Source organism: Humulus lupulus, chromosome 2 (assembly GCF_963169125.1).
Source record: "Humulus lupulus chromosome 2, drHumLupu1.1, whole genome shotgun sequence".
NCBI classification, from domain to species: Eukaryota; Viridiplantae; Streptophyta; class Magnoliopsida; order Rosales; family Cannabaceae; genus Humulus; species Humulus lupulus.
In genome coordinates, this window is record NC_084794.1 from 24,935,628 (window position 1) to 24,960,573 (window position 24,946).

The 24,946-nt window shown below is 35.6% G+C and overlaps 2 protein-coding genes across 2 annotated transcripts; one reads left to right on the forward strand and one right to left on the reverse strand.

Annotated features, from left to right (window-relative positions):
* The first annotated feature begins 13,509 nt into the window (after positions 1-13,509).
* LOC133817520 (uncharacterized) lies at positions 13,510-19,437 on the forward strand. Its single transcript, XM_062250068.1, is given in 19 exon segments — positions 13,510-13,739; positions 13,859-13,976; positions 14,085-14,107; positions 14,109-14,273; positions 14,388-14,495; positions 14,789-14,853; positions 14,979-15,084; positions 15,662-15,745; positions 16,004-16,150; positions 16,244-16,372; positions 16,683-16,750; positions 17,306-17,339; positions 17,426-17,510; positions 17,802-17,869; positions 17,983-18,096; positions 18,182-18,217; positions 18,359-18,445; positions 18,962-19,053; positions 19,205-19,437. Coding segments are annotated over 19 exon segments (1,773 nt in total). The 5' UTR covers positions 13,510-13,592; the 3' UTR covers positions 19,302-19,437.
* Positions 19,438-19,612: 175 nt separating this feature from the next.
* Positions 19,613-21,708, reverse strand: LOC133817521 (uncharacterized). The gene is made up of 5 exons (XM_062250069.1): positions 21,245-21,708; positions 20,887-21,008; positions 20,669-20,760; positions 19,991-20,077; positions 19,613-19,900 (listed from the first exon to the last, which is right to left on the reverse strand). The coding sequence occupies exons 1-5, from the start codon at positions 21,616-21,618 to the stop codon at positions 19,793-19,795; spliced, it is 783 nt and encodes a 260-aa protein (XP_062106053.1). The 5' UTR covers positions 21,619-21,708; the 3' UTR covers positions 19,613-19,792.
* Positions 21,709-24,946: the final 3,238 nt, after the last annotated feature.

A 24,946-nucleotide genomic window follows, 5' to 3' on the forward strand; every position in this document is an offset into this window, starting at 1 on the left:
GACAATTATGTCAGTTGGGGATGAGGATGATTGGGAATTGCCTGAAGACATTAAGAACATCCAAGTTGGAGTACCGATTGAGAAGAAACCTGTAGGCCGACCGAAGAAGCAAAAGGTCGGACGAATTAGGAAAAATCGATATCCTTCTAATGGAGACAAGGTTGTGATACAACGATGTTGTAGCAAGTGTGGTGGTAAAGGGCACAACAAAACGTCTTGCAAGTACCGAGGTTAAATTGTTTTGTTTGTATTCTAGTTGACCTATTATGTTTTATTTCTGCTTGAACTAGTAATATTTGTTATGTGCTGGATTTTGCAGGTTTTTTTTTCTGTTTTTTTCTCCATTATGAAACTCTTAAATATGTAATAATCCAGTGTTGGTCCAATAGTGCACGATGCCGGTACGACAATGCATGATATCGTTTGTTGTATGATTATTTAAATGCATCTTACAATATGGTACGACGTTGCTCGATGTAGTACGATAGTTAATGTACGACATTAGGGTACGATAATGTACGATAGTGGTCTAATAGTGGTACGATGGTATGGTTTCAGTACAGTTTCGTGAAATTTGTGAGACATGTGAGGGTACGATAGAGTACGATAGTGATCGATGATAGTACGATGCAAAGATTAAACACATTAAAATGTAGTAATTACAAAAAGAGCAATAAAAAAAAGTATACAATTCAAAAAAATTAAGACCGTTCAACATAAGTTTTGGTAGAATAAGTCTACACACCACCTTTGCCTAAAAAGTTTCATATTATTGTCAGTTACATTATCAAATGGTAGTTGTAGAAGCTTATGTTCAATATGTTCAATTACGTAACATCCGCAATCGCCACTGCATTAGAAAATAAACAATAATTTAATAAAGTTTTCTAATTAAGAAATAATAATTAATATGTGATATTTAATAAAGTTCACCTGGATTTTGTTTGCGGTACGAATTCACGTGGAGTGAGTTTCCAATCGAAGGGTTTGACCTGGCTCTCTGATGCTGTCAACTGAGGCGCGAGTATAACGTCATGGTTCTCAAATAAACCGGACTGTCGCAAGACTGACAGGAAAATGGTACACCAGTCAACCATCAAGCTGATCAAATCGTTTTCGGAAATTGATCCAATACTGGAATCAAAGATGTTGAGCATCCACCCATTCAGGTCTGCCTCTACAGCTACCCAATGCAATTGGTCTTTCAAGAAGAGGGAAAAATAAATGAACTCCTTGTTCTGCCAACTCAGTAAGAACTGGACTGCATCACCCCTAACCAGGTCCAATATACTGTCATCCCAACTAAAGCTAGAGTAGTCAGAACCTAGAAAAGCGTCCCACCGAGCCTTCAATGATTCGGGAAAAATTGTAGGCATAACAACACAGTTCTGAGGGTACACGTTAGGATAAAATTCTAGACGCCTCCTCATGAGATGGAATGCTGCATCTAAATGCTACATTAAAGGAAAATTAAGTCAGTAACCACATTATCGTACCAAAATAAATAAACAAAAAACTATCAAACATGAATATAGTCACTATCGTACCCCAATCGTACCATAATCGTACCCCAATCGTACATGAATATATAGTAACTAAATAACAACAATAAAACATTCTATCGTACCCATATCGTGCTAATGTCGTACCATCATCATAACTTTATGGCAAAAACTACGGTAGTATACACCATCGTACCCACTAGCGTCCCACTGTCGTACCAGCATCGTACCATTGACAAAGTAAGTTAACATATAGAAACTAACTATTATCGCACTACCATCGTACCTATATCGTCCCACTACAAATTCTAAAATTACGATGTTAATAGTAACTACTTAACAAATTATATCGTACCCCTATCGTGCTAGTGTCGTACCACCATCGTACCATTGACAATATAAACAGTTTATAATTTGACACTTACAAATATCGTACTATCATCGTACACTCATCGTACCTATATCGTACCACTACATATAGAAACATTTAAATAAATTTTCAACATTTTTTAATTATGAAGTTATAGAAAACTTACAGAGTCAGAAAGCCATGTCCTCGGAGTATGCAGTTTCAAGAACCAAGCAGCATCATGTGTCCCTGGAAGCATTCCCTCGGATATTTATTCCCAATAGTGCCAAGCAACCACTTGTGAAAGGTCATAAGTAATTTTCCATCAACAACCCTCAATGGATCCACATTCACTGCTGTCTTCATTTTCTTATTCCTTTTCTTCATTGCAGTGTACTCATCGAACCATCTAGGCCTCTTTCTTTCTCTCCTCTTCTCCGGTGCTGGTGGAGCTATGTCTAAGAATTGTACCTCAGAATCTTCAGTATCTCGGATTACAGTAATTTGCATATCCTCTGGTGTGCGAAAAATGTGATCATCTACATCATCAGGTCTATAATCGTTAGGGAGAATGTCTTCATCTACAGGAGACTGAGGGCCTTCTTCAGTGGACTAAGGGTGTGGATCTGGAGCTGGCCTACTAAGATCTTCCATCATTGTCATCAGCTTCTGCAATTGACCCAAGATCTCGGACTGACCTTTAATAAGGGCACTTTGTTGCCCTTCAACCTTTTCCAACCTGGCCAAAATCATAGAGTAGCCTGGTTGCTCAGCTTGGGAGGAGGTTCTGGCATGAGGTGCTGATGGGGGAACCTCAGGTGCCTCAGGTGCAGGAGGTGGTGGAATCTCCTTAAAAATATTTGCTGCTTCTGCTTGCTCCGCTAACTTTTCAGCAAGCTTTTCAGCCTGGCTCTGTAAGGCTTCCTGTGTAGGCTGTCCATCGGCACCCACCTCTAGTTCCTCTAACCCCATGTCCACATACAATGGGGCTTCATTGTCTGTAAGGGTCCTCACATACTGTTCTTCAGCAGATCGGGCACACAGGTAGGGGTATACTGTCAACTGCCACAAAAAACAATGAATATTTAGATTGGAAAGTAAAACAATATAAAAAATAAGTAATTGTCATCGATGAACAATGGTAACCTACCGTACCCCAATCGTACCTCAATCGTACCATATCGTACCCATATCATGCAAATATCATAACAATATCGTACCCATAACATAACAATATCGTACCCGTAAGTGAGAATTACTTGCTAACTATCGTACCATCATCGTACTACATCGTACCATTATCGTACCTCTACAACTACTTTAATAAAGAATACAAAATACATATCGTACCCCAATCAGACCATCATCGTACCAAATCGTACCCCACAATCGTACTCAAATCGTACCCTATCGTATTCCTATCGTGCAGTACCTATAGAATTACATATCTAGAACAAAATATAGAACATTCAAATTATTTAAAAAGTAAAGTAAAAGCTCACCTTTTTGGCAAACAACTTAATAAGTTGCTCTTTGTGTATCTCTACTTTCTCCTTGCTCTACCAGTTGATCATTCTTGGAATGCCTTGGCCCAATCTCACAGCATAATCCTGACCCAACTCAATGATGGACTCAAAAGCCCAATACTGCAATGCTGCAGCATACCCATAAATAGAGTACTTGGCCTCCTTCTGAGTCTTTCCTTTCTCAATCTTCTTCTGTAAATGCTTCTTCATTTCTACAAAGTCTTTTTGACAAGTTTGTAATAACTTCTGGTATGATATCTTCCCCCACGGGTACTGGAAAAAGAAGTCAACGTCATCTACCATCTTCAGCATGTCAGTCCAAACCATCAACTTCTTCTCACGACCTTTCAAAACACCCTCTACTAATAAACACAAACCCATCTTGTACACATCATCAACTATTTGACAACTCTCAAAAGTTTTGCGCAGTTGCCCTATGCTCACTGGGGAATGACCATTGAAGTACTCAAGAATCAACCGATCCGAAGTGGTCTTCGCTTTAATCTCAGCTTCAGACGATCCGGCCTCGAAATTTAAACCAGTAACTAAAGCGAACTCCAATTGGCTAAATCTACATCGTTTTTTCCCAATATAAAACTGGACTTCGTCAGTCTTCTCCCCTCTGAATTTGTGCAACAACAGCTGATGGACTAAGGCACCAGAAAAATTTAATGGTTCCGCCATGAAGAACTGTTTGAAAGGGGATTCCTTCACCCTATCCAATAAACCACACTGTATAAATTTTGCTTTAATCTTTGGAAAGCACCAACTGCCGCGCCAAGTGATATGTCCCGTAAAATATTCCTCTACTGGAACTATCAGTTGTGGAGGTCTTAAGTTCTGCATAAACAAATAAATACCCAATTAAATAGAATAACAAAAAAAAAACATCAAATTTTATATTCTGCAATCTTCTATCGAGCAACTATCGGACACTATCGCACCATATCGGACACCAATGAAAAAAAATAAAAACTGGAACTATAACATTATCGTTCACTACCGTACCTCACATCGTACACCATCGGATTATAACAACACAACAATTTGTTCCCAATATCAGGCACACATCGTACCCAATATCATACCCTATCGTACCTTCATCCTCAACCTCAAGTTATCAGAAAACACAAAACTATCATACCCATATCGAACCACTATTTTACCCCTATCGTACAATCATCTTCAACCTGAAGTTATGAGAAAACACAAATACTATCGTACCCCTATCGACCCACTATCGTACCCTATCGTACCTCTAAAAAACCCAGAATTTTTTTTCAAAATTTTACGGTTTACCAGATTTCACACAGTCAGATTTCACACAGTCAAATTCAACAATACATACTATAACATTTTCCAATGGAAAAGAAATTGAAAAAAACACATACCCTAGACATTTTTGCTTAATGGGGTGTCGGTTTTTCTTCGGGGTTTGAGTTTTCCTTCGTCTTCGTCTCCGGTGAGGCTTGGTCTCCGGTGGTCTGGTTTTCCTTCGTCAGGTGGTGGGGTTTTTTCAGACCGTCGAGTGAGGGGAGAGATGCATCGGGTGAGGGTAGTTATGGGTTGCTCGATGGTTTTGTCGGAGTGAAGTTTTGGCAGAGAGAGGGAACGGGAAATGGGCAGGGGAAAAGTTACAGTTTTTATTTATGTTTTTTATCACCATCGTGTACTAACGTGTACCATCGTACGATCGGGCATGTATCGGGCACGTATAGGTACCATCGTGTACCATCGTACTATTAGGTCCGCAGTAACTTAATACCAACAATCGGGCATATATCAAACAACTATCGTACCATTATCGTACTTAAAGGGTGTATATATTCAAAATAATTATCGGGCAACCATCGGTTAGCCATCGGACCTGAATGACCATCGGGTAACAAAACATATCGGGTAACCATCGGGTTGCCATCGGACCTTCACCCCTAACCTTGAAACTCAACAACTATCGTGCCCAAATCAGGCCTCTATCGGACACTATCGGGCTTTTAATCAAGGAACAAAAAAAAAACGCAGATTTTCACCCAAAAAATAGCAAAAAATACCAACAAACTACAGATCCAACATCTAAACAACATTCTAAATCATAAAAACAATCAACAACAACAAGAATCAAAGAAAATCACTTACCCATGTGTATCTTTCTTGCAAGATTTTAGAGAGGAAAGGTATGAGATTTTGTTATGAGAGGGGTATTTTTGGTATTAAATGAAAGATGAGCATTGGTTTCATATGGTGGTTAACTTTGGTTCAAATTTTAATTATTAAGCTAATGTAAGCATGATTAACCAAATTTCCCTTTCAAAATGAGTAATGATATGTACACTAAAATTATGTACTAAAATATTACACCAACTCACGTGACACTTTCTTTTAACTAATTACATTCATTTCAAATGGGACTCACTCTTTTAAAAAAGAGTGCCACATCAATTGGTATAATACTTTTGTGAATAATTTTAGTCCACATATCATTATTATTTCAAAATATAAGATACCGAATATGTATGATTTTAAAATATAAGGTACTAAATGAACATTATTGTAAATACAAGTACTAAAGTTATACTTTACGAAATCACAAAGTACCAAATAATTAGCTCCCCTATTTATTATAGTTACAATATACACAATCTAGATTTTTTTTGGAATTATAACCATCAGTACCAAAAGAAGTTTCCAATATTAATTTCTGAAAAATTTATTTTGAGACATTTTGTAATGATTGGTAAAAGACGTGCAAAATGTTAAATTGAAAACAATACTATGAGCATAAATCCATAAATCAGATTCAAATCAATATAGCATGCTCATACAACAATCCAGGAACGCATTTTATTTAGAGCATTGAATTGAATACATATAGATGAAACATACCTGACATTGAGTCTCCAATGTTCATCATTGAATCTCTCACGATCTACACAAAACAATATTAGAAAAACAATACAAGAGAGATCTTATGGAGAGCAACCTTTACCAAACCATATGCTACTATATGTTTCCCAACAACATATATGTTCAATATATATGTCTCATATGCTTTCTTACCCTAAGGGGTATATTGGGCCTATTGGGCTTATATTATCAGATATGGTGGACTATGATTTAATGGGCCAACCTATAGTTTTTAGGGTGCTACCATGTGCCTCAATTGCAATTAGATTAATATTAACCATCCCATTATGGTCTTTAACTATTCGTAGGCACTCTAGAAAATGATTGTGATAATGGAATTATGTTTGTAATTATATTAGTCCATATAAAATTCTAACATTCTCCCACTTGGACAATATAATCAAACCACCATAATATTGTCCATCACAAAAGACAGTCTAATAAATCATATATAATATCATATCGATAGGATAAATATATTATTTATGATTCGGTCTTGAAGACATTCTAAAACAATAACAATCATTAAACCAAACATGCATATGGTACATTAATTTGAGACTATGCGCATTCATCTCCTTTTGTACCTGTCACTTCGATGAACAATAGTATATACTTATATAAACATATATACGTAACTGCAACAATAAGAAGTGACTTCAATTATCATTATGCATGTTCAGAACAAAACATAAGCTATAAGCAATCCATACAAAATACTAGCATGTTTGATACATAATAGCAAAACTCCCACTGAGCTCAACAAGCTAGGCTCCTAACAATCCCATCCGAGCAACATGCTCCAGAAATACACATATGGGTAAGCCTTTCGTTAGTGGGTCTGCCAACATGCTAGTGGTAGGCGTGTACTCAATAGAAATGAGGGACTCAGCGACTTTCTCTTTAACAAAATAGTACTTTATATCAATATGCTTTGAGCGAGAAGTACTCCTAGTGTTCTTAGAGAAAGCTACTGCTGCGGAGTTATCACAATACAATTTCAGCGGCCTCAAAATAGAGTCTACAACATTCAATGCTGAAATGAAATTCCGCAGCCATATTGCTTGACAAGTAGCCTCATAACACGCCATATATTCTGCCTCCATCGTAGAAGAAGCTGTGAGTGTCTGCTTGACACTTTTCCATGAAACAGCTCCTCCAGCCATCATATAAATGTAGCCTGAAGTGGACTTTTTATCATCCACGCATCCTGCATAATCAGCGTCACTGAACCCAACTATATCAAGAGTGTCAGCTCGCCGATAAGTCAACATATGATCCTTTGTACCCTGAAGATACCTCATGACTTTCTTAGCCGCTTTCCAATGGCTAAGACCAGGATCACTCAAGTATCTACCCAACAGGCTGACAACAAAAGCAATATCAGGGCGTGTGCATACTTGAGCATACATCAAGCTACCAACCAATGACGCATAAGGAATGACTTTCATTTCATCTCTCTTTTTATCATTTTGTGGACATTGGGCCTTTGAGAACTTATCACCCTTCACTATCGGTGCCTTCCCAGGAGAACATGCATGCATATTGAATCTTTTCAAGATTCGATCAATGTAAGTCTTCTGAGACAAACGAAGAATACTATTAGCCCTATCTCGAAGAATCTGAATCCCAAGCACATAGGAAGCCTCACCAAGATCCTTCATATCAAAATGGCTAGACAAAAGTTGTTTTGTCTCAAACAACAGATCAGAATTATTAGATGCAAGCAGGATGTTGTCAACATACAATACTAGAAAAATGAAACTGCTCCCACTGACCTTCATGTATATACATTGATCTACAACATTCTCCTTGAATTCATTTGCATTGACAATCATATCGAACTTGAGATATCACTGCCTTGATGCTTGTTTAAGCCCATAGATAGACTTTTTGAGCTTGCAAAACATGTGTTCTTTGCCAGACTTCTCAAAACCAATAGGTTGAGTCGTGTAAACATCTTCAAATAAATCTCCATTCAAGAAGGCAGTCCTCACATCCATTTGATTGAGTTCTAGATCAAAATGAGCAACTATAGCCATAATGATTCGCAACGAATCTTTGGTGGAAACAGGTGAAAATGTTTCTTTGAAATCAATACCTTCTCTCTGGCTATAGCCTTTAGCCACAAGCCTAGCCTTATACCTTTCCACTTGCCCATTCGAGTCACGTTTGATCTTATACACCCATTTGCATCCAATGGGTCTGCAACCTTTGGGTAATTCAACCAAATCCCAAACCTCATTTTGTGACATAGAATTTAACTCATCTTTCATTGCATCCATCCACAACACAGATTGAGGACTATTCATAGTTTCTTGATAGGTAACTGGCTCAAAAGTGTCTCCGACATTAAACTCATGTTCCTGTAAATAGACAAGGTAGTCATTAGGAATAGCAGACCTGCGGGTTCTCTGTGATCTTCTCACCATAGCTTCATCATCCCCAATATCAAGATTTTCATCTTGGTCTTGATTTTGAGGTTCATCATGAGTTTCTATCGGAATCTGTTCAATCACAGGGTCATCAACAGGAGCGGAAGCAGAAGAAACAGGTACAGGGACATAAACACGTTCTTCCCTGAATACAATTTCTCTTGACCCTTGACTTGAACCAAATTCTTCTTCAAAATAGACAGCTCTATCTGATTCTATCACTCTGGTGGTGTGAGAAGGACAATAGAACCTGGAACCCCTTGATCCAATAGTGTAACCTACAAAGTAGCCACTAATAGTTTTCGGATCAAGTTTCTTAGATTGTGGGTTATAGGGCCTTACTTCAGCTTTACATCCCCAAACATGAAAATGACGCAAACTCGGTTTCTTACCCGACCACAACTCATATGGTGTCTTTGGGACAGACTTACTAGGTACTTGATTCAAGATATAAGCAGCAGTTCTTAATGCCTCACCCCATAAAAATTCTGGCAAGCTAGAATGAATCAACATACAACGCACCATGTCAAGAAGTGTGCGATTTCTCCTTTCAGCGATTCCATTCTGTTGGGGCGTCCCTAGCATTGTATATCTTGCATCAATACCATATTCCTGCAAGTATTTGGCAAAAGGCCCGGGGTTCCTTCAAGTTTCATCATAACGTCCATAATACTCTCCACCTCTATCAGAGTTGACAATTTTAATCTTCTTTCCCTTTTGAAGCTCAACATTCGTCTTGAAAATCTTAAAAGCATCCAAAGATTCAGATTTTTCACGAATGAGCTCAACATGACCATACCGGGAAAAATCATCAATGAAGGTGATAAAGTATTTATAACCACCCATAGCAGGTGGAACAAAAGACCCACAAATATCAGTATGAATAGTGTCCAATACATCTGTGCACCTGTCTGACTTGCTCTTTCTAACCTTGGCAGTCAACTTTCCTTTTATACAATCAACACAGGCAGTGAAATCAGAGAAATCAAGATCCTGAAGTGCACCATCCTTCACCAATCTCTCCATTCTATCTCTAGAAATATGGCCTAAACGTTTATGCCAAAGCATAGAAGATTTCAAATCTGATCTTGCACGTTTTGACCCAACAATAGCATTAAGAGAAGAAGAACAAGAAGAAGTAGAAGTAACAGGAACAACATCATGTAAATCAAGCTTATATAAGTTTCCACATAAAGTTCCATTTCCAACCAACATAGAGTCACGATACAAAGTCAGTTTTCCAGTTTCAAAATGAAGACTATAACCTACTCTATCCAGAATAGATACAGAAATCAAGTTCCTCCTAATAGAGGGTAAATAAGCAACATCATGCAACTCCAAAAAAATGCCCAGTATTTAGCTGCAGTCTAACAGTCCCAAAAAATTCAACTCTGACTTTAGTATCGTCTCCCATGTATACATGCTCCTCCAACCTACTTGGTCTTCTTCGGTTTGTCACTGCCTGCAAGGAATTTGTAACATGAATTGTAGCTCCAGTATCTAACCACCAAGTGTTTAAGGGCACATCAATAATATTGGACTCTAAACAAACCATGGAGATACTTCTTGCCCTACCTTTTCTCATGTCCTCCTCTTCCTTGGCAAGAATAGTAGACATCTCCCCATCAGTCCATTGCTCCTTCTGAGCATTGTAGCTTGATCTGATTGAATCAAACTGAGATGAAATGTTCTCAATCACCAACCACACCATGTAATCCTCACCAAGGTCCATATCCATGGCCTTAGGTTTATGATAGTGGCCCATGAGCTTGTCAATGTGAGCCCTAATGTCACCTGAACCATCGTAAACAGTGTGATGCAGCATGTTCAGATGTTCATTCTTCTCATTCTTTGAGAATTTCTTATACTTTTCCTTAATGGCAGCAAGAAAATCCTTTGCATTTTCAAACTTGGGAATACTATCACGAATGGATTCGTCCATGTGATATCTCATAAGCATCAAGCAACAACGATTGGAGTGTTCCCAGTCCTCGTAAGATTTCTTATCCTTCTCAGTAGCATCATCAGCAGGCTTAGATGGTGCATCAATTCTCAAGGCCAAGTCCACTTTCATGAAGGTCAAGTTCATCGTGATATTTTCAATCCACTGCTTGTGGTTTGTTGCATTCAGCGTCAAGACGGCAGGAGATCTAGGAATGCTTACAACTGAATGAGAAACAAGAGCAATAACTATTAAATACATGTTATGATAAACCATGTCATTTGTGCTCTTTTCTCATCAATATATGATCGCAAAATAACCAATGATCATTATGTATGCTAGAGTTCTTAGATAAACATACAAAATAGAACTCATACACAGATAAGAACAATCTATTAAACATTATAATCAAATACATTAATTTACTATCGAAAGGATAGATAAATTGTGAATCATAATGTTTAATAAATTTTCTTCACCATATTAAGCATCCTTACCAAGCAATTATTATCGATAGGATAATTAATTACTTATATAGATCTTAATATAATTTTGGAGGGAAAAACACAAAATTTAAATAAATAATTATTTAAATATTCCTCTTTACTAAACAATTCACATGTTTATTCTTACGACAGGCAAAAAAATAAACAATAATTGTTGACAATATATAATAAGATTCATGCCACAAAAGATTAAATACAAATACAATTATGAATACAATTCATGGATTAATCTTGTGCATAAACATATACAAATAGTAGGATATGAGAATAGGAGTGAAATAGTAAAAATTTGGCCAAAAAAGACTCTTCACGCGCCCCAAATTTTTTTTCTTTTTTTTTTAAATTTCAGAAAACGACATGTAGTTTACCAAAAACGACATGTAGTTTACCAAAAACGACTTGTAGTTTACCAAAAACGACTTGTCGTTTGTCACTATAAAAATCGACCCTTACATGCCAAAACGACGTGTCGTTTAAAAAAAACGACTTGTCGTTTTTCATATCAAAACGACCCCCTTTCTCGTCAAAACGACGTGTCGTTTTACAAAAACGACTTGTCGTTTTCCATATCAAAAATGGCCCCATACGTAAAAAAACGACGTGTCGTTTTGGGAAAGAAAACAGCCCCTTTTTGAAGAAACGACACGTCATTTTTGTCTGACAGAGACAAAACGACATGTCGTTTTCTTCGTCCCTGACCTTGATTTTTCAGCATACGGGTCGCCTCGACTCGGTTCAGTCAGTGGGGTCCGACCCGACTGAAAAACGTGGTTCCGGCCACTGTTTTGGGCCACCGTTTTGAGGGGTTTTCCTCCACTCACTGTCGCCGACCACTCTACCATATCCATTCTCATCATTTCACAACAAAAAAGTCAAAACAACATGAAAACCAAAATGGATTTCCACTATTTTTGAGTTCCATGAAGAGCTCGGTTTCACAACAACAATAGATGAAATTTTTGCCCAAAAAATATCTAAAAAATCCAATACTCATTATCAAATCCAATTTCCTATTAACAAAGAATGATTTCGAAATTTCTTGTGAAAAATTAGATTTTGAAAAATTGGGTATATATCAAAATTTCAAGCCCTAAAATCAAATAACCTGGCTCTGATACCAATTGTTAAATTGAAAACAATACTATGAGCATAAATCCATAAATCAGATTCAAATCAATATAGCATGCTCATACAACAATCCAGGAACGCATTTTATTTAGAGCATTGAATTGAATACATATAGATGAAACATACTTGACATTGAGTATCCAATGTTCATCATTGAATCTCTCACGATCTACACAAAACAATATTAGAAAATCAATACAAGAGAGATCTTATGGAGAGCAACCCTTACCAAACCATATGCCACTATATGTTTCCCAACAACATATATGTTCAATATATATGTCTCATATGCCTTCTTACCCTAAGGGGTATATTGGGCCTATTGGGCTTATATTATCAGATATGGTGGACTATGATTTAATGGGCCAACCTATAGTCTTTAGGGTGCTACCATGTGCCTCAATTGCAATTAGATTAATATTAACCATACCATTATGGTCTTTAACTATTCGTAGGCACTCTAGAAAATGATTGTGATAATGGAATTATGTTTGTAATTATATTAGTCCATATAAAATTCTAACACAAAATGCACAGTAATGAAGTGGTGTTGAATGTAACGTCATGTCGTTTGTTTTCATCACAAGTAGAGGTGGCAATTCGTGTTATCGTGTCATAATCGTGTAGACACGATTATGACACGACACGATTAGAGTAAACCCATACACGACACGATTATTATTCGTGTCAGAAATCCAAACCTGTACACGACACGATTATCTTAGCAGGTCACACGACACGACACGATAACACGTTTAATAAATTTGTCATTTGACACAAATCTAAAACTGACATGATTAATACACAATTAAGCGTGTAATGACACGACATGAAATTGACCACGATTAACATAATATAAATAAATTAAAATGTTTATATCATCTTAAACGTGTCTTAAGCGTGTCATTTTCGGGTTAAGCGCGTTGACCCGAAAATGACACGTTTAATAAACGTATTAAACATATCGACACGATTATGACACGGAAATTAAATGTGTCACCCAAACCCATTTATTTCATGTCGTTTTCGAGTGGTGTCACGATTATGACACGGAAATTAAATGTGTCACCCAAACTCATTTATTTCATATCATTTTCGAGTGGTGTCGTATCGAAAATTGTCCGTCAAGGCAGATGAAATATTTACGGTTCGAACTTTGATTGTTGGGCCCTAGCGAGACACCTCAGGGTTGTTAACGTGTCCCGTTGTGGTACGCAAAACGTTGAGCTCCAAGTCTCTTACCATAAAATTAAGTAGCTATGGCGAGTGAAGACTGAGCAGAAAAAACTCCTGAGAAGCCATGGTATTACTTCAACTCCAATCTATTAATGGGTTATTAACTTACCCAAAACCAGCCCCCCCGGCACTGGTTCATGTTCATGGCAGAAGAGACAGAGCTAGCAAAAGCCTGGGCTTCAAAATGCAAGCGCTTCCCTCTAGAACCCAGGTATTTTTTTTTCTTGAAATCCCAGCTTTATTTTCTTTTAATTATACTTATTAATTGTATTTCTAGTCAGTGACGGTGAGTTAGTTTAACATATGAATCTCTCTCTTTTGTTTTGGTAGAAAATAATGGAGAGTATTTCAGTTGGTGGGGAAGTTGGTGGAGCTGGAGGAGTGTACTCATATAGTGCCTTAAAAAGGCTGGACCAACTCTGGTCTGGTATTTGTTCTGCTCAAACAGGTCAGAACCATATCTGTTTTCTTGATTTCCCTTCTTTGAAATTGGATAATGGGCCCGGCATTGTGAAACCTTTGTGTTTGTAATAGTTTTTTTATGCATATTTTGTAGTTGTGCAAGAACCCCAGAAAGTGGGTTTCTACTAATCCCGGTTCATTTTCCGATTCTGAGCTGGCTGACAAAGCCCTAGATAAGTTTGACGTAATAGTTTGTGGAGGAACATTGGGAGTTTTCATTGCCACAGCATTGAGTTCCAAAGGTCTCCGAGTGGCCATCGTGGAGAAAAACGTTCTAAAAGGGGTAATGCAATAAAATGTGAAACTCGTTGTAGATAATGTTTTGGCATATAAAATTTATTTGTAATAGTCAAGTGTTCTAAGTGGTGTCTATGATGTCTTGGTGATCATTGATCAGAGGGACCAGGAATGGAACATCTCAAGAAAAGAGCTCTTAGAGCTTGTCAAAGTTGGAATTTTAGCCGAGGATGACATCGAAGAAATTACTGCTGCAAAATTCAATCCTGTAAGTTCTTTTGGTTCTCAAATTGATAATTGAATGTAAGTTGAGGAAAGTTTGCTATGAGGCATAGTAGCTTGGTGGAACGTCTGCAAATGTGGAATTCTCTAAGAAAATGTCATGTATAGTAGTAGGCTCTCAGCACTTGGTATTTGGTGTCTCAAATGCACTAGAGCATAATCTGATGGGAAGTTGCATAACCGAATAGACTAGCCTATGAATTCTGCATTATGACACCTTTTAGAGTTGAATATTCCATTTACGTTTGTCACTTGTTTGGCATTCTATTAACTGCACAGAACAGATGTGGATTTGAAGGGAAAGGAGATATCTGGGTTGAAGATATTCTCAATCTTGGCATATTGTGAGTTATCTTTCATCTTCTTCCAAGAAATAAAGTAATGTATGTTATACGAGTTATAAAACTGAAGAAGCATTGTGTCAATTGTTGAACTCGTTGCTGTAATTTAGATCCTTCTCTGTTTACAGACCTGCAAAATTGATAGAGATTATGAAGAATCGCTTTGTTTCCCTAGGGGGTGTCATCTTTGAAGGTTGCACTTTGTCCAGCATATCTGTATATGAGGATGCAGTCGTGAGTTTCTCACACTTCCAGACTTAAATTAGTTTCCATCATTATATTTGTTAGACAAATAGTCCTCTTGACACTAAATTATCTTAGAAGATTTTTTTTTCCCAAATGTGAAGAGAGGGAAAGATAGAAAGGACAAGAAAGCAGTGGAAACAATGTTAAGCATTTCCATTGCTGGGATAGTGGGATGTGACATGAAAGTTTACTGCCTTGGTATATTTTGGTTCTATGACAATGAAACCTTAAAACTCAATCAATTGGTAATGATGGAGCTTTAGAAATTTAGAAATATATGGCGAAGTGAGGCATGGCTTAAAGAACACCGACTGTGGTGATTATGAGTATTCTTCTGTCTATCGTTTGGGTAAATTTTTTAGCATATAAAATATGCCCCCCTCCTGAAACTCTCTCACCCTTATTCTTTTAACAGGTTGCTAGCATCCTTGCATTCAATATAGAAAATGAATTTTGTATAGGATTAAACCCATTTTATTTGTTACTTGTATTTTCGTTCTAATATATGTATATTGATAGAGAACTGATAACTGACTTGTATATTTGTTGGCACATTTCACAACAGGTTACACTACTAGCTGAAGGGAACATTTTGTCATCTAGCCTCATAATTGATGCAATGGGGAACTTTTCACCTATTGTAAAACAGGTAGGTCCTCTATGCACAATTAATGAAGTATGTGTCTACCTAAGTTTACAATTCCTCTACTCTTAACACAGCCTAGAAATCATATTGAAAGAATGATTAAATAATTATATTACGTCGAAATGGTTCAAGCAGATATTTTTGGCAATGATATCTCTTCATTCCTTGTAATAATGAATGCCCCTTTTAACCAACTTTTTTCAAACCATTTTGAGTGGAATCTAAGAAGAAATTCATTCATCTTTCTGTTCTATTTTGCAGATAAGACGAGGAAGGAAGCCAGATGGTGTTTGCCTTGTTGTTGGATCCTGTGCTCGTGGTTTTGGTAGTAATTCTACAAGTGATGTTATATATAGTAGTTCATCAATAAGGAAGGTTGGGAACTCAGTAGTCCAATGCTTTTGGGAGGTAACTATAATATATAAAAGACACAAAAAGCAGTCCCTCACCCCCAATCCCACTCTTTTTTATTAAGTATTTTCTTAACAGTAAACGTTTCAGGCATTTCCTGCTGGTTCAGGCCCTACTGATCGTACTACTTATATGTTCACTTATATTGATCCCCAACCTGGATCACCGAAACTGGAAGAATTGTTAGAAGAATACTGGGAACTAATGCAGGATTATCAGGTCAGTTCTAGCTGGTCTGTTTTTTAATTTTCTTACTGCAGTTCGATTACTTAGTTGTGTATATTAATTGTGTTACATGTTGTGCTTAATTAAATTGCTTTGCATTGCAAAGTGAGCTTCTAGAGATACACTTTAGGATTTTAGAATTTTTTTTTTTTTTCAAAATTCATTGTCCTTCAAGTTAAAAGAGTGGCTTGTATCACCCTTTACTAGTTTCAACATATTCTAAAAGCAAGTAAAATCCTTCTACTCTCTTTCTGATGTCCACACAATTTGTTAATGATCACATGCATATGTTTGTATTCTATAGGGAGTCTCTCTTGACAATCTGGAGATTCAGAGGGTTATATATGGAATTTTCCCAACGTACCGTGACAGGTGACCTGCAAGAACTCACTTAACTTCAATAAGGTTTTGATGTATGTTGTAATGACAATATCTTAGTGACTTAAGAAAATATGTATGTAAGCAAAAAACTACATTCTTGTTCTAGAATATTTCAAATATTTAGGCTCTCATTGGTTGTGTGTATATATATATATAAATATATATACATATTGAGTCAAAATTAAAACATGTATTAAAAATTCACTTTTAAGGATAAAAATACAACTAAGAAAGCCCTTAGACATATATGCTAAAGATAATAAAAGACTTTCCATTTAAAAGAAGTAAATGGGTCATTTGATAATTCAGGGTTTGTCTCATAATACACAGCTTGGTTATTGTCAACTGTTGAAAATAAAAGTAATAATGTGATGATAATGTGCTTTCATTTGCACTACTGAGTAGAAAAGTTTGATTTATTATTCTTGCCAATTGCGAACGGTCCTTCATTTTGTCTCTATGAAAAATGAAAATATTGTTTATAGTAGTTTATTCTCTTCCAACCTGACTCGTCTCAATTCTTAACAAGAATTATCAACTCTGCAGCCCGCTGCCAGCCGCTTTTAATCGTGTTTTACAGGTGGTATAACTATACTTCAAAAACCTCCAATAGATTATGCTTATATGCCAAAAGGAATGCAAGTGTTACAATACCATTCTCTGCAGTTTGGTGATGCTAGTGGCATACAGTCACCTGTTTCATTCGGTGGCTTTGGGAGCTTGACAAGGCATCTGGGGAGACTCTCAAGTGGTATGTATACTTTACGTTTCTGAACTCATTTCTGATTTGGGTGGGAAGTTTTTCCATTAGTTGTAATCTTTAAATAGAAGAATATTACTAGCTTCTTTTTGTTTTCTTCTTCTTTTAACTAGTAATGCTAAATTCTGAACCTTGGAAATGTAACTTTTCATTTAATTTATTGAGAAAACTAGAAAACCAGCTCTTTTCTTTTGCAAGCTCCAGCAAGTATTGATAACTTATACAAATGTTACAATTATTAGAAGATGATCACTGATAGATTTTTTTTCAACTTAAAAAAAGGTATACATGAAGCAATCAGCGGAAACTTTCTTGACTCATACAACTTGTCCCTACTGAATCCATACATGGTTGGTGATTTTCTGTTTGCTGTCCTAGTACAAATAATTTCTCTTTTATTTCCTGTTTTGTTTTTACTCTACAAGGGTGTCTAACAACTTAAATCACAATGTGAAAATTGCAGCCTAACTTGAGTACTTCGTGGTTGTTCCAAAAAGCGATGTCAGCAAAGCAACTGTCTAATGTTCCACCAGATTTTATAAATGAGCTTTTGTTTGCCAATTTTCAGAGTATGCAGGTTAGCTTAGAATTTTTATCAGATTTCTTTTTTAATGGCATGCTAGTGTATCCATTGCTGTTGCCTGACTGTTTTTATTCTTCAGAGGCTGGGCGATCCAGTGTTAAGACCATTTCTTCAGGTTAATTTCTTCTTATTATTTCATCCATGATAAATCCAACAATCCCAATCAATCAACTGGTTGAATTATAAGCAATAGCTTTTAACAATTATTTTATGAAAAATTAAGTTTCCATTAAAAAATAAATTGTAATATTTGCAGGATGTCGTACAGTTTGGGCCTCTAGCCAAAACACTAGGCCTAGTTATGATATCCAAACCTCAAATTCTACCCTCCATATTCGCACAGGTAATTAAAAAGTTACAAGTCTCTAATTATTTTACTTTATTATGCATGATTCATGAATAAATGAAATGACAATAGCATTATGTTGACTTGTACTACATTTCTGTATCTGTACAACCTCCCTCGTTTCATCTAAGCTAAAGGTAATTTTACTTAGTTTAATATGTTTACACAGACAAAAATAAACAAATTTAAAAGCATTTTAATTGGAATTAGCTATGGAAGCAAGCAATGGCTAACAATAAAATTTACCAGAATCTTCCTTGCCTGTTTGCTTATATTGCTTTATATATATATATATATATATATATATATATATATATTATGCCATGGGAAAAAGTCCCCATTTGAATAAGTAGCAGCAGCTAAAACTTTTGGCATTATATCTTAAGCCAATAAAATGCATATGTTCATGTACTCGATTCCTTCAAACAAAAAAGAAAGAAATGGTATAATTATTATTTCTATAAGTGGATTGATAATCACGTTATTTAATCAATAGTCCTTTTTGTGTTCCAGGTTGGCTTTCCTGTACTTCTTGATTGGTCTGGACATTTTGCCATGCTAGGTTTCTATACTTTTCTATCTACCTTTGCTGAGCCTGTAATAAGGTAATTATTTTGTTCACCGTGTCATGTTGTGACCTTACATTTAATTAAAATGATCGAATGATTCTTGTAAGCGAATTCACTTAATAAAAATAACCATACCTTTGTTGCAATTCAATATAAATGTATCCTCACTTGTTGCCTTTTTTACAAGGCCTGTTTTAAGTGGATTTTCACCCCAGTTGAGATATCAGTGGAGACGACGTCTTGAGGCTTGGAAATATGGAGCTGGTTTAGACTATGAGTTATGAAGGATATTTAAAGATGAAATCCAATTGAATAATGGGTTTTCATTTATAGCTTCTTGGAACTGAGAAAAATGTTTATAAAAAATCCAATCATGTACACGTTCTATTATTTATATACACCATTCCACATTCTTTTTTAGTGTGGAGCCAACCTCCATAAACATTGCATTGCTAATCATTAAAATGAAAGATAATGTGTGGCCTTAAAGTTCGATGAATTAGGGATCAAGTCAAGGTTTTAAGCATTCATCATCATAACGAGATTTTTGTGATGATGAGATGATTGATTTCACAATTTAATATACTGAGATTAGTTGAAGTAGCAAATCAACAGCCAAGTATTACTTCTTACTTATTAGTACATCAAAACATGTGCAGGCAACAGACAGAATAATGCTCTACTTTTTTTGGACCCATAGTCATCAATACAAGCACTCAAAACTATTTACACCTATAACACAAACACAGAAAATAGTTACTAGTGTACACTGAAATCAATTCGTTGGCTTTGCGTTCAAAATTTTAGTAAGTGCCTTTATAAGAGGCTTCTCCTTTACATCTTCTGTCCTTTCCAAATGCCATTTCTTTGACATTTTAGCAGCCTGAAATTAGAAGCTCGGGTTAATTTGAGAGAAAACATGCTCGAGGGACCTTAAAGAAAAGAAATCAATAGTTGATAGGCCTTAACATACCCAGTCTTTTAAGGGAAGTAGTTGCTTCCTAAGAATCTCAAGACCTGGGTCAACAAGGTCTCTTCCTTTTGTTCGGATATCTTCCCTCTGTGAAAATGTATCATAAGTTCAAGAAAAAGTGGTCATTTTAATGCATTTTTAGTACAAAGATAATAATCATCAAGCAAAGCAAAAGATAACATCCCTTAACAGTGAGAAAACATATCAATCAACAGAAGAACTTCTGCTTCTGCCGAAAGTGATGCAATTGGCATTTGAATAGTAAGCATGAAGCTATGTACTTTAAGCAACGAATGACAATGCGCACAAGCACATTACATACTAGTTTACAAATGTTATCACAGCAAGAATTTGGAAAGAACACAAAACCATATAATTATTTACTATTCATTATGTGCTAGCTTCTGCGGAGCAAGATTAGTTCATGTCTGCTAATGCATTGTCAAGAGATCAAAAATCATATACACTTGTACAGCCCAATTTGATTTTTTTCTCCTTGCATAGTTACTCTGTGTCTGTGCCCAAATCAACTTCAGAAGTCGACAATGGGAAGAAACACTCAAAAAATAGATAAAATATTAAACACCATGGCCTTATACATTCAAGAGAGATACACGCATCTTGATCAAACATAAATCTTACAATCAGAAATCATGATGTAAACAGAGAGAAACTTACATTTTGCAACTCTAGTTTGGACACTGCCATTCCAAACATCAAAGTGGCACCACCAAACACTGCAGTGGTAGCAACAGCAAAAGCCTTTCCAACTGCCAATAGAGAAAGTTACGAATTAGAACATTTCAGCTGGTTTTGGTTGGATAGAGTCAACAGACAGAGCAATGGCTTACCATCATAATTTCATAAAATAAACATAATCAAATTATTGAACCTACTTTTTTGAAGCCCTTCAGCTGCAGCTTTCACCTTTTCAGGATTAAGAGGGATATGCTTGTCTCGACGCAAATCATTAGCAGTTGAGGCCGAGGCCCCAAATTTTGACTCGGGCAGTTCCCACCTGCATTCATTATCTATTACATTGTATACGCTATCGTCTATAAAATTCAACAAACTAGTTACTACTAGCAAACCCTCGTAAAAGTAGTTCATTGTTTTCCAAACCCAGATACCACTAAATTGAAACTACATAGCCCGACGAGTCTCACATTTCGAAAGCTTCAAATTACAAATCAAACGAAACTATAATCGAACAGTTGAGAAACACTGGAAAATGAAGAAGAAGAAAAAAAATACCTTTTGGGGCCAAAGGTGACCTGAGGCAGGGAAAGGTAAGCCCTGAGTGGGTTCAAAGCTTCAGCATTGATGGAAAAGCGAGCGTTAGGGTCAGAGGGAATATCCCATTTGGAGGCAGAGTAAATGGACGGCGTTGAATTAGATGTCTCCTGGTGAAAGAGCTTGGAGGGCAGAGAGTGGCGCAACACCTCGGGAAGCACGTCGGCTAGGTCTTCACGCTCAGTCACCGGAGCAGAAGAAGATTGAGTAGGTGGCGGTGATGATGACGACGACGACGGTTTCTTGTTAGCCACCATACGACTCACTGCCTGTTTGGATTCCTGGAAAAAATAAGCTCCTTCTTTCCCGGCCAATCTTCCCGCGAGAAAACTCATCTCTTCTCTCTCTAAAATCCAAAAATCTGAGCTTTTGACTAAAAATTGAAACTTGTCTGTTATGGGTTCTCCTTGATCAGTGGAGATCCCTATGTTACGTGTACTTTTATTTATATAGTCTACGGTCAAGGCTGCGTTTGGCTTTTTCCTTCTCCTCCAAGTTTTTTGTCCTTTTAAAAAAATTACATTAAATGTACACAAACTTTTTATATTTTTCTCACTTGGGATAAAGTCTAATGTTTTACATCACATTTAATCCAGAATGATATCATATACAAACTCATATGGTCTAAACTACTTTTTTTAGTCTCTTTGTGGAAAGAAATTTACAAAGAATAATATAAAAAAGTAATTAATTATGTGGACGACGATTAGAACATTCATAGTCAAATATGATGAATATACTTTAATAATTAAGATATGATCTTAAGATTTTACTACTATTCATGTAAAGACCATATGAGAAACAACTTTTTTATTTTCCTTGTGGATCAAGCACTATTTTATATCTATATATATATATATATTAATTATTATGCACACTTGCCGTCCTTCTTACTTGGAGGGAAAGTTTTTTTGGTAAAGAATTATCATCCTTTTTAATTGTTAGTTATTACTTTGTAACAATTTTATAATCATTTTACGAAATGAATTTAATTATAGTTTTATTTATTTGATATGTACAAATGAAAGTTAGACAAGATATTTTGAGGGCCACAAAATTCACCATTTATTAAGCATATATATATGTTATATTTAGCATGTGACAAGTAATTTATTTAGTTATGAATTTATAGCATTCTTTAGGGAACATATGTACTTGTATTATATACTTCAAATTCTACTAGATTAATAATATTCACAAATTAGAGTATGAATTTTTACTCATATACATGTTGGGATAAATAATTTTAGCCGTATGATTTTGGCCATTTATTATAATAGAGGAATAATCAAGATCGTAATTTACCAATAATTATATACTACCTATAGATTTTCCCAATATATATTATGATAATTGGAAAGTACTTCCAGTTAATGGAGTGATGGGGTCAACTAAAAATATACAATATATATATATATATTCTTAAACATCATAATATACTACCCATAATTAAGTAATAACTTTACCTTTATTTTTCTTTTGTTGTTCCCTAAAAAAGGCTTTTTCCTTCTATGTAATGATTGAAGACTTGAATCTTGTTCGTATACGCTACTAAAAATGCTTTGGTTTAATGCAATGCCTAACTTTTATTTTAAGAAAACACTATTACACTTTACACGTAAGGTAAGCTTCTTCTTCTTCTTTTTGTTTTTTTAAAAAAAAAGAATAATATGTAAGCTTTTTGATTATTGTTATATTATATTTAGTTATAATGGCGATAACACCTTTATATATCTAGAAAGTATATTTACACAATAACTCCAAAAATATATATATTTAGACAAATTTTACAAGAAAAAAATCCTAAATTTTGAATATAAATATAGCTCTCAGTTAATAACATTAAATTTGATAGCTATATGTACCAAAAACGTAGAGAGTCAGCTATTTGTGTGTTTAATTTGTAGGGAAGGTTTTGATGTATAATATTTCACCCAATTTTTTTAAAGTAATAATATTTAAAAAAAAAACAAAGTAAAAAATTGAGGGGCTGAAGTCCCTTCTCCACAACATGTTGTCAGGACTTGGGTTTTTAGCTTACTCTTGTGTAGAAGTACTTTTTGTAAAAGAAGAGATTTGGGAAGCTGCCCCATCCAAAGCTATAGATCCATATGTACGTATACGTAGTTCTATTTTCTTAGCGAATAAAATTTCGTTTTTAGTAATTACCAAATTAATTAAACCATGTGAATTAATTAAAGTGCAGAATGATAATTAACTGTTTACACAGATTACAGTTCTGTCAGGACAGAATCCAAACTTGTCATGACAGAAACTGAACACAATAAAAAGACAGTGCAAAACAATAAAGAAAACAACGAATTTTTACAAGGTTCAGAAACCCTTTCGAATAACCTACTCATTGGGGTCACGCCCAGAAAATAAAACCAATTAATAAAGAATCACAAGTACAAAAACATTGACTTAAACAAAACAAGACTCCCTCTTGAGATTTGCCGCAACTTGTTGTACTTCTCTTCACTAATCTGATCTTGATTGAAACGCCCAACCACTTGAACTCCATTCAATGGCCAGCGAGTACTTGCATCCTCCCGACGCAAGGCTTGTAAAAATCTTCTCCCGAATACTACATACGTTGTGTTCAAATTACAATGTGTATTCACTCATGAACATGATATAAACTCACCACTAAAAACTAAACAAACATATTTCTATAAGATCACGTGAATACTTATGATCTTGAATACAAAGAGGAACTCTCACAAATATTACAATAAAGCTCACGAATAATGCACCAAAGAGTTCACTTTTCTCATTGCCTTTAGAGCCCTATTTATAGAGTCTTTTTCGTGCTCACAAAGGCAGAGAAAGAATTCTTCTAATAAAGGCAAGAATCAAAGTAGTTATTCTTGATTGATGAAGAGTTGCCTTTTTTAGAAAATGCTGATTCGACAGATGCGATATCGGTGGGGACAGCTCAGACCTGTGTCGGATAAAAAACAAGCTCAAAAAGGAAAAAATAATTAATGACATTAAGAACCAGTTTCCCGATTGAAATCCTTGAGCTGCACGAAAAATATATAAGCAAATATTCCAAAAACAACTTTGGGTAAGTACCGAATATTTGCAATATATTTTTTCCCTTTAAAAGCAAAATGAGACAATAAGGAAACCAAAATTCACAAAAAAGGAAACCAAATATTTCTGAAAATTATAATAAGGGAAACCAAACATTTCCAAAAAGTATAATAAAGGGAAACAAACATTTCCGAATATTATAATAAAGGGAAACAACTAAATCCACCAATTTATCTTTTAAGAAAAAGATATTTCTATAAAAATGTCAATTATAGGATTTACAATCTCCCCCTTTGGCAATTTTATAAACAAGGAATATCTATTTTTAAAAGATCCCTGCAAAACACAAGTAAGTGCTAAAAAAACATTAGAGTCACAAAATGATCAAAAAATGACTCCCCCTGCAATAGATAACCAAAGCACAATGAACAAAAACCAATATACCAAAAAATAGAGTTACTCTCTCCCCCTCATTGTCTGAAAAAATGCCAAAGAACAAGTAAATGAAACCAAAAGAAAGACACATTAAGTGTTCTTTTACAACTAACAAAATAAAAATAGATCAAAGGTACTAGGATCATCATGCGGCAGGAGAGTTTGATGCATGGAGAATGGCCAATGACG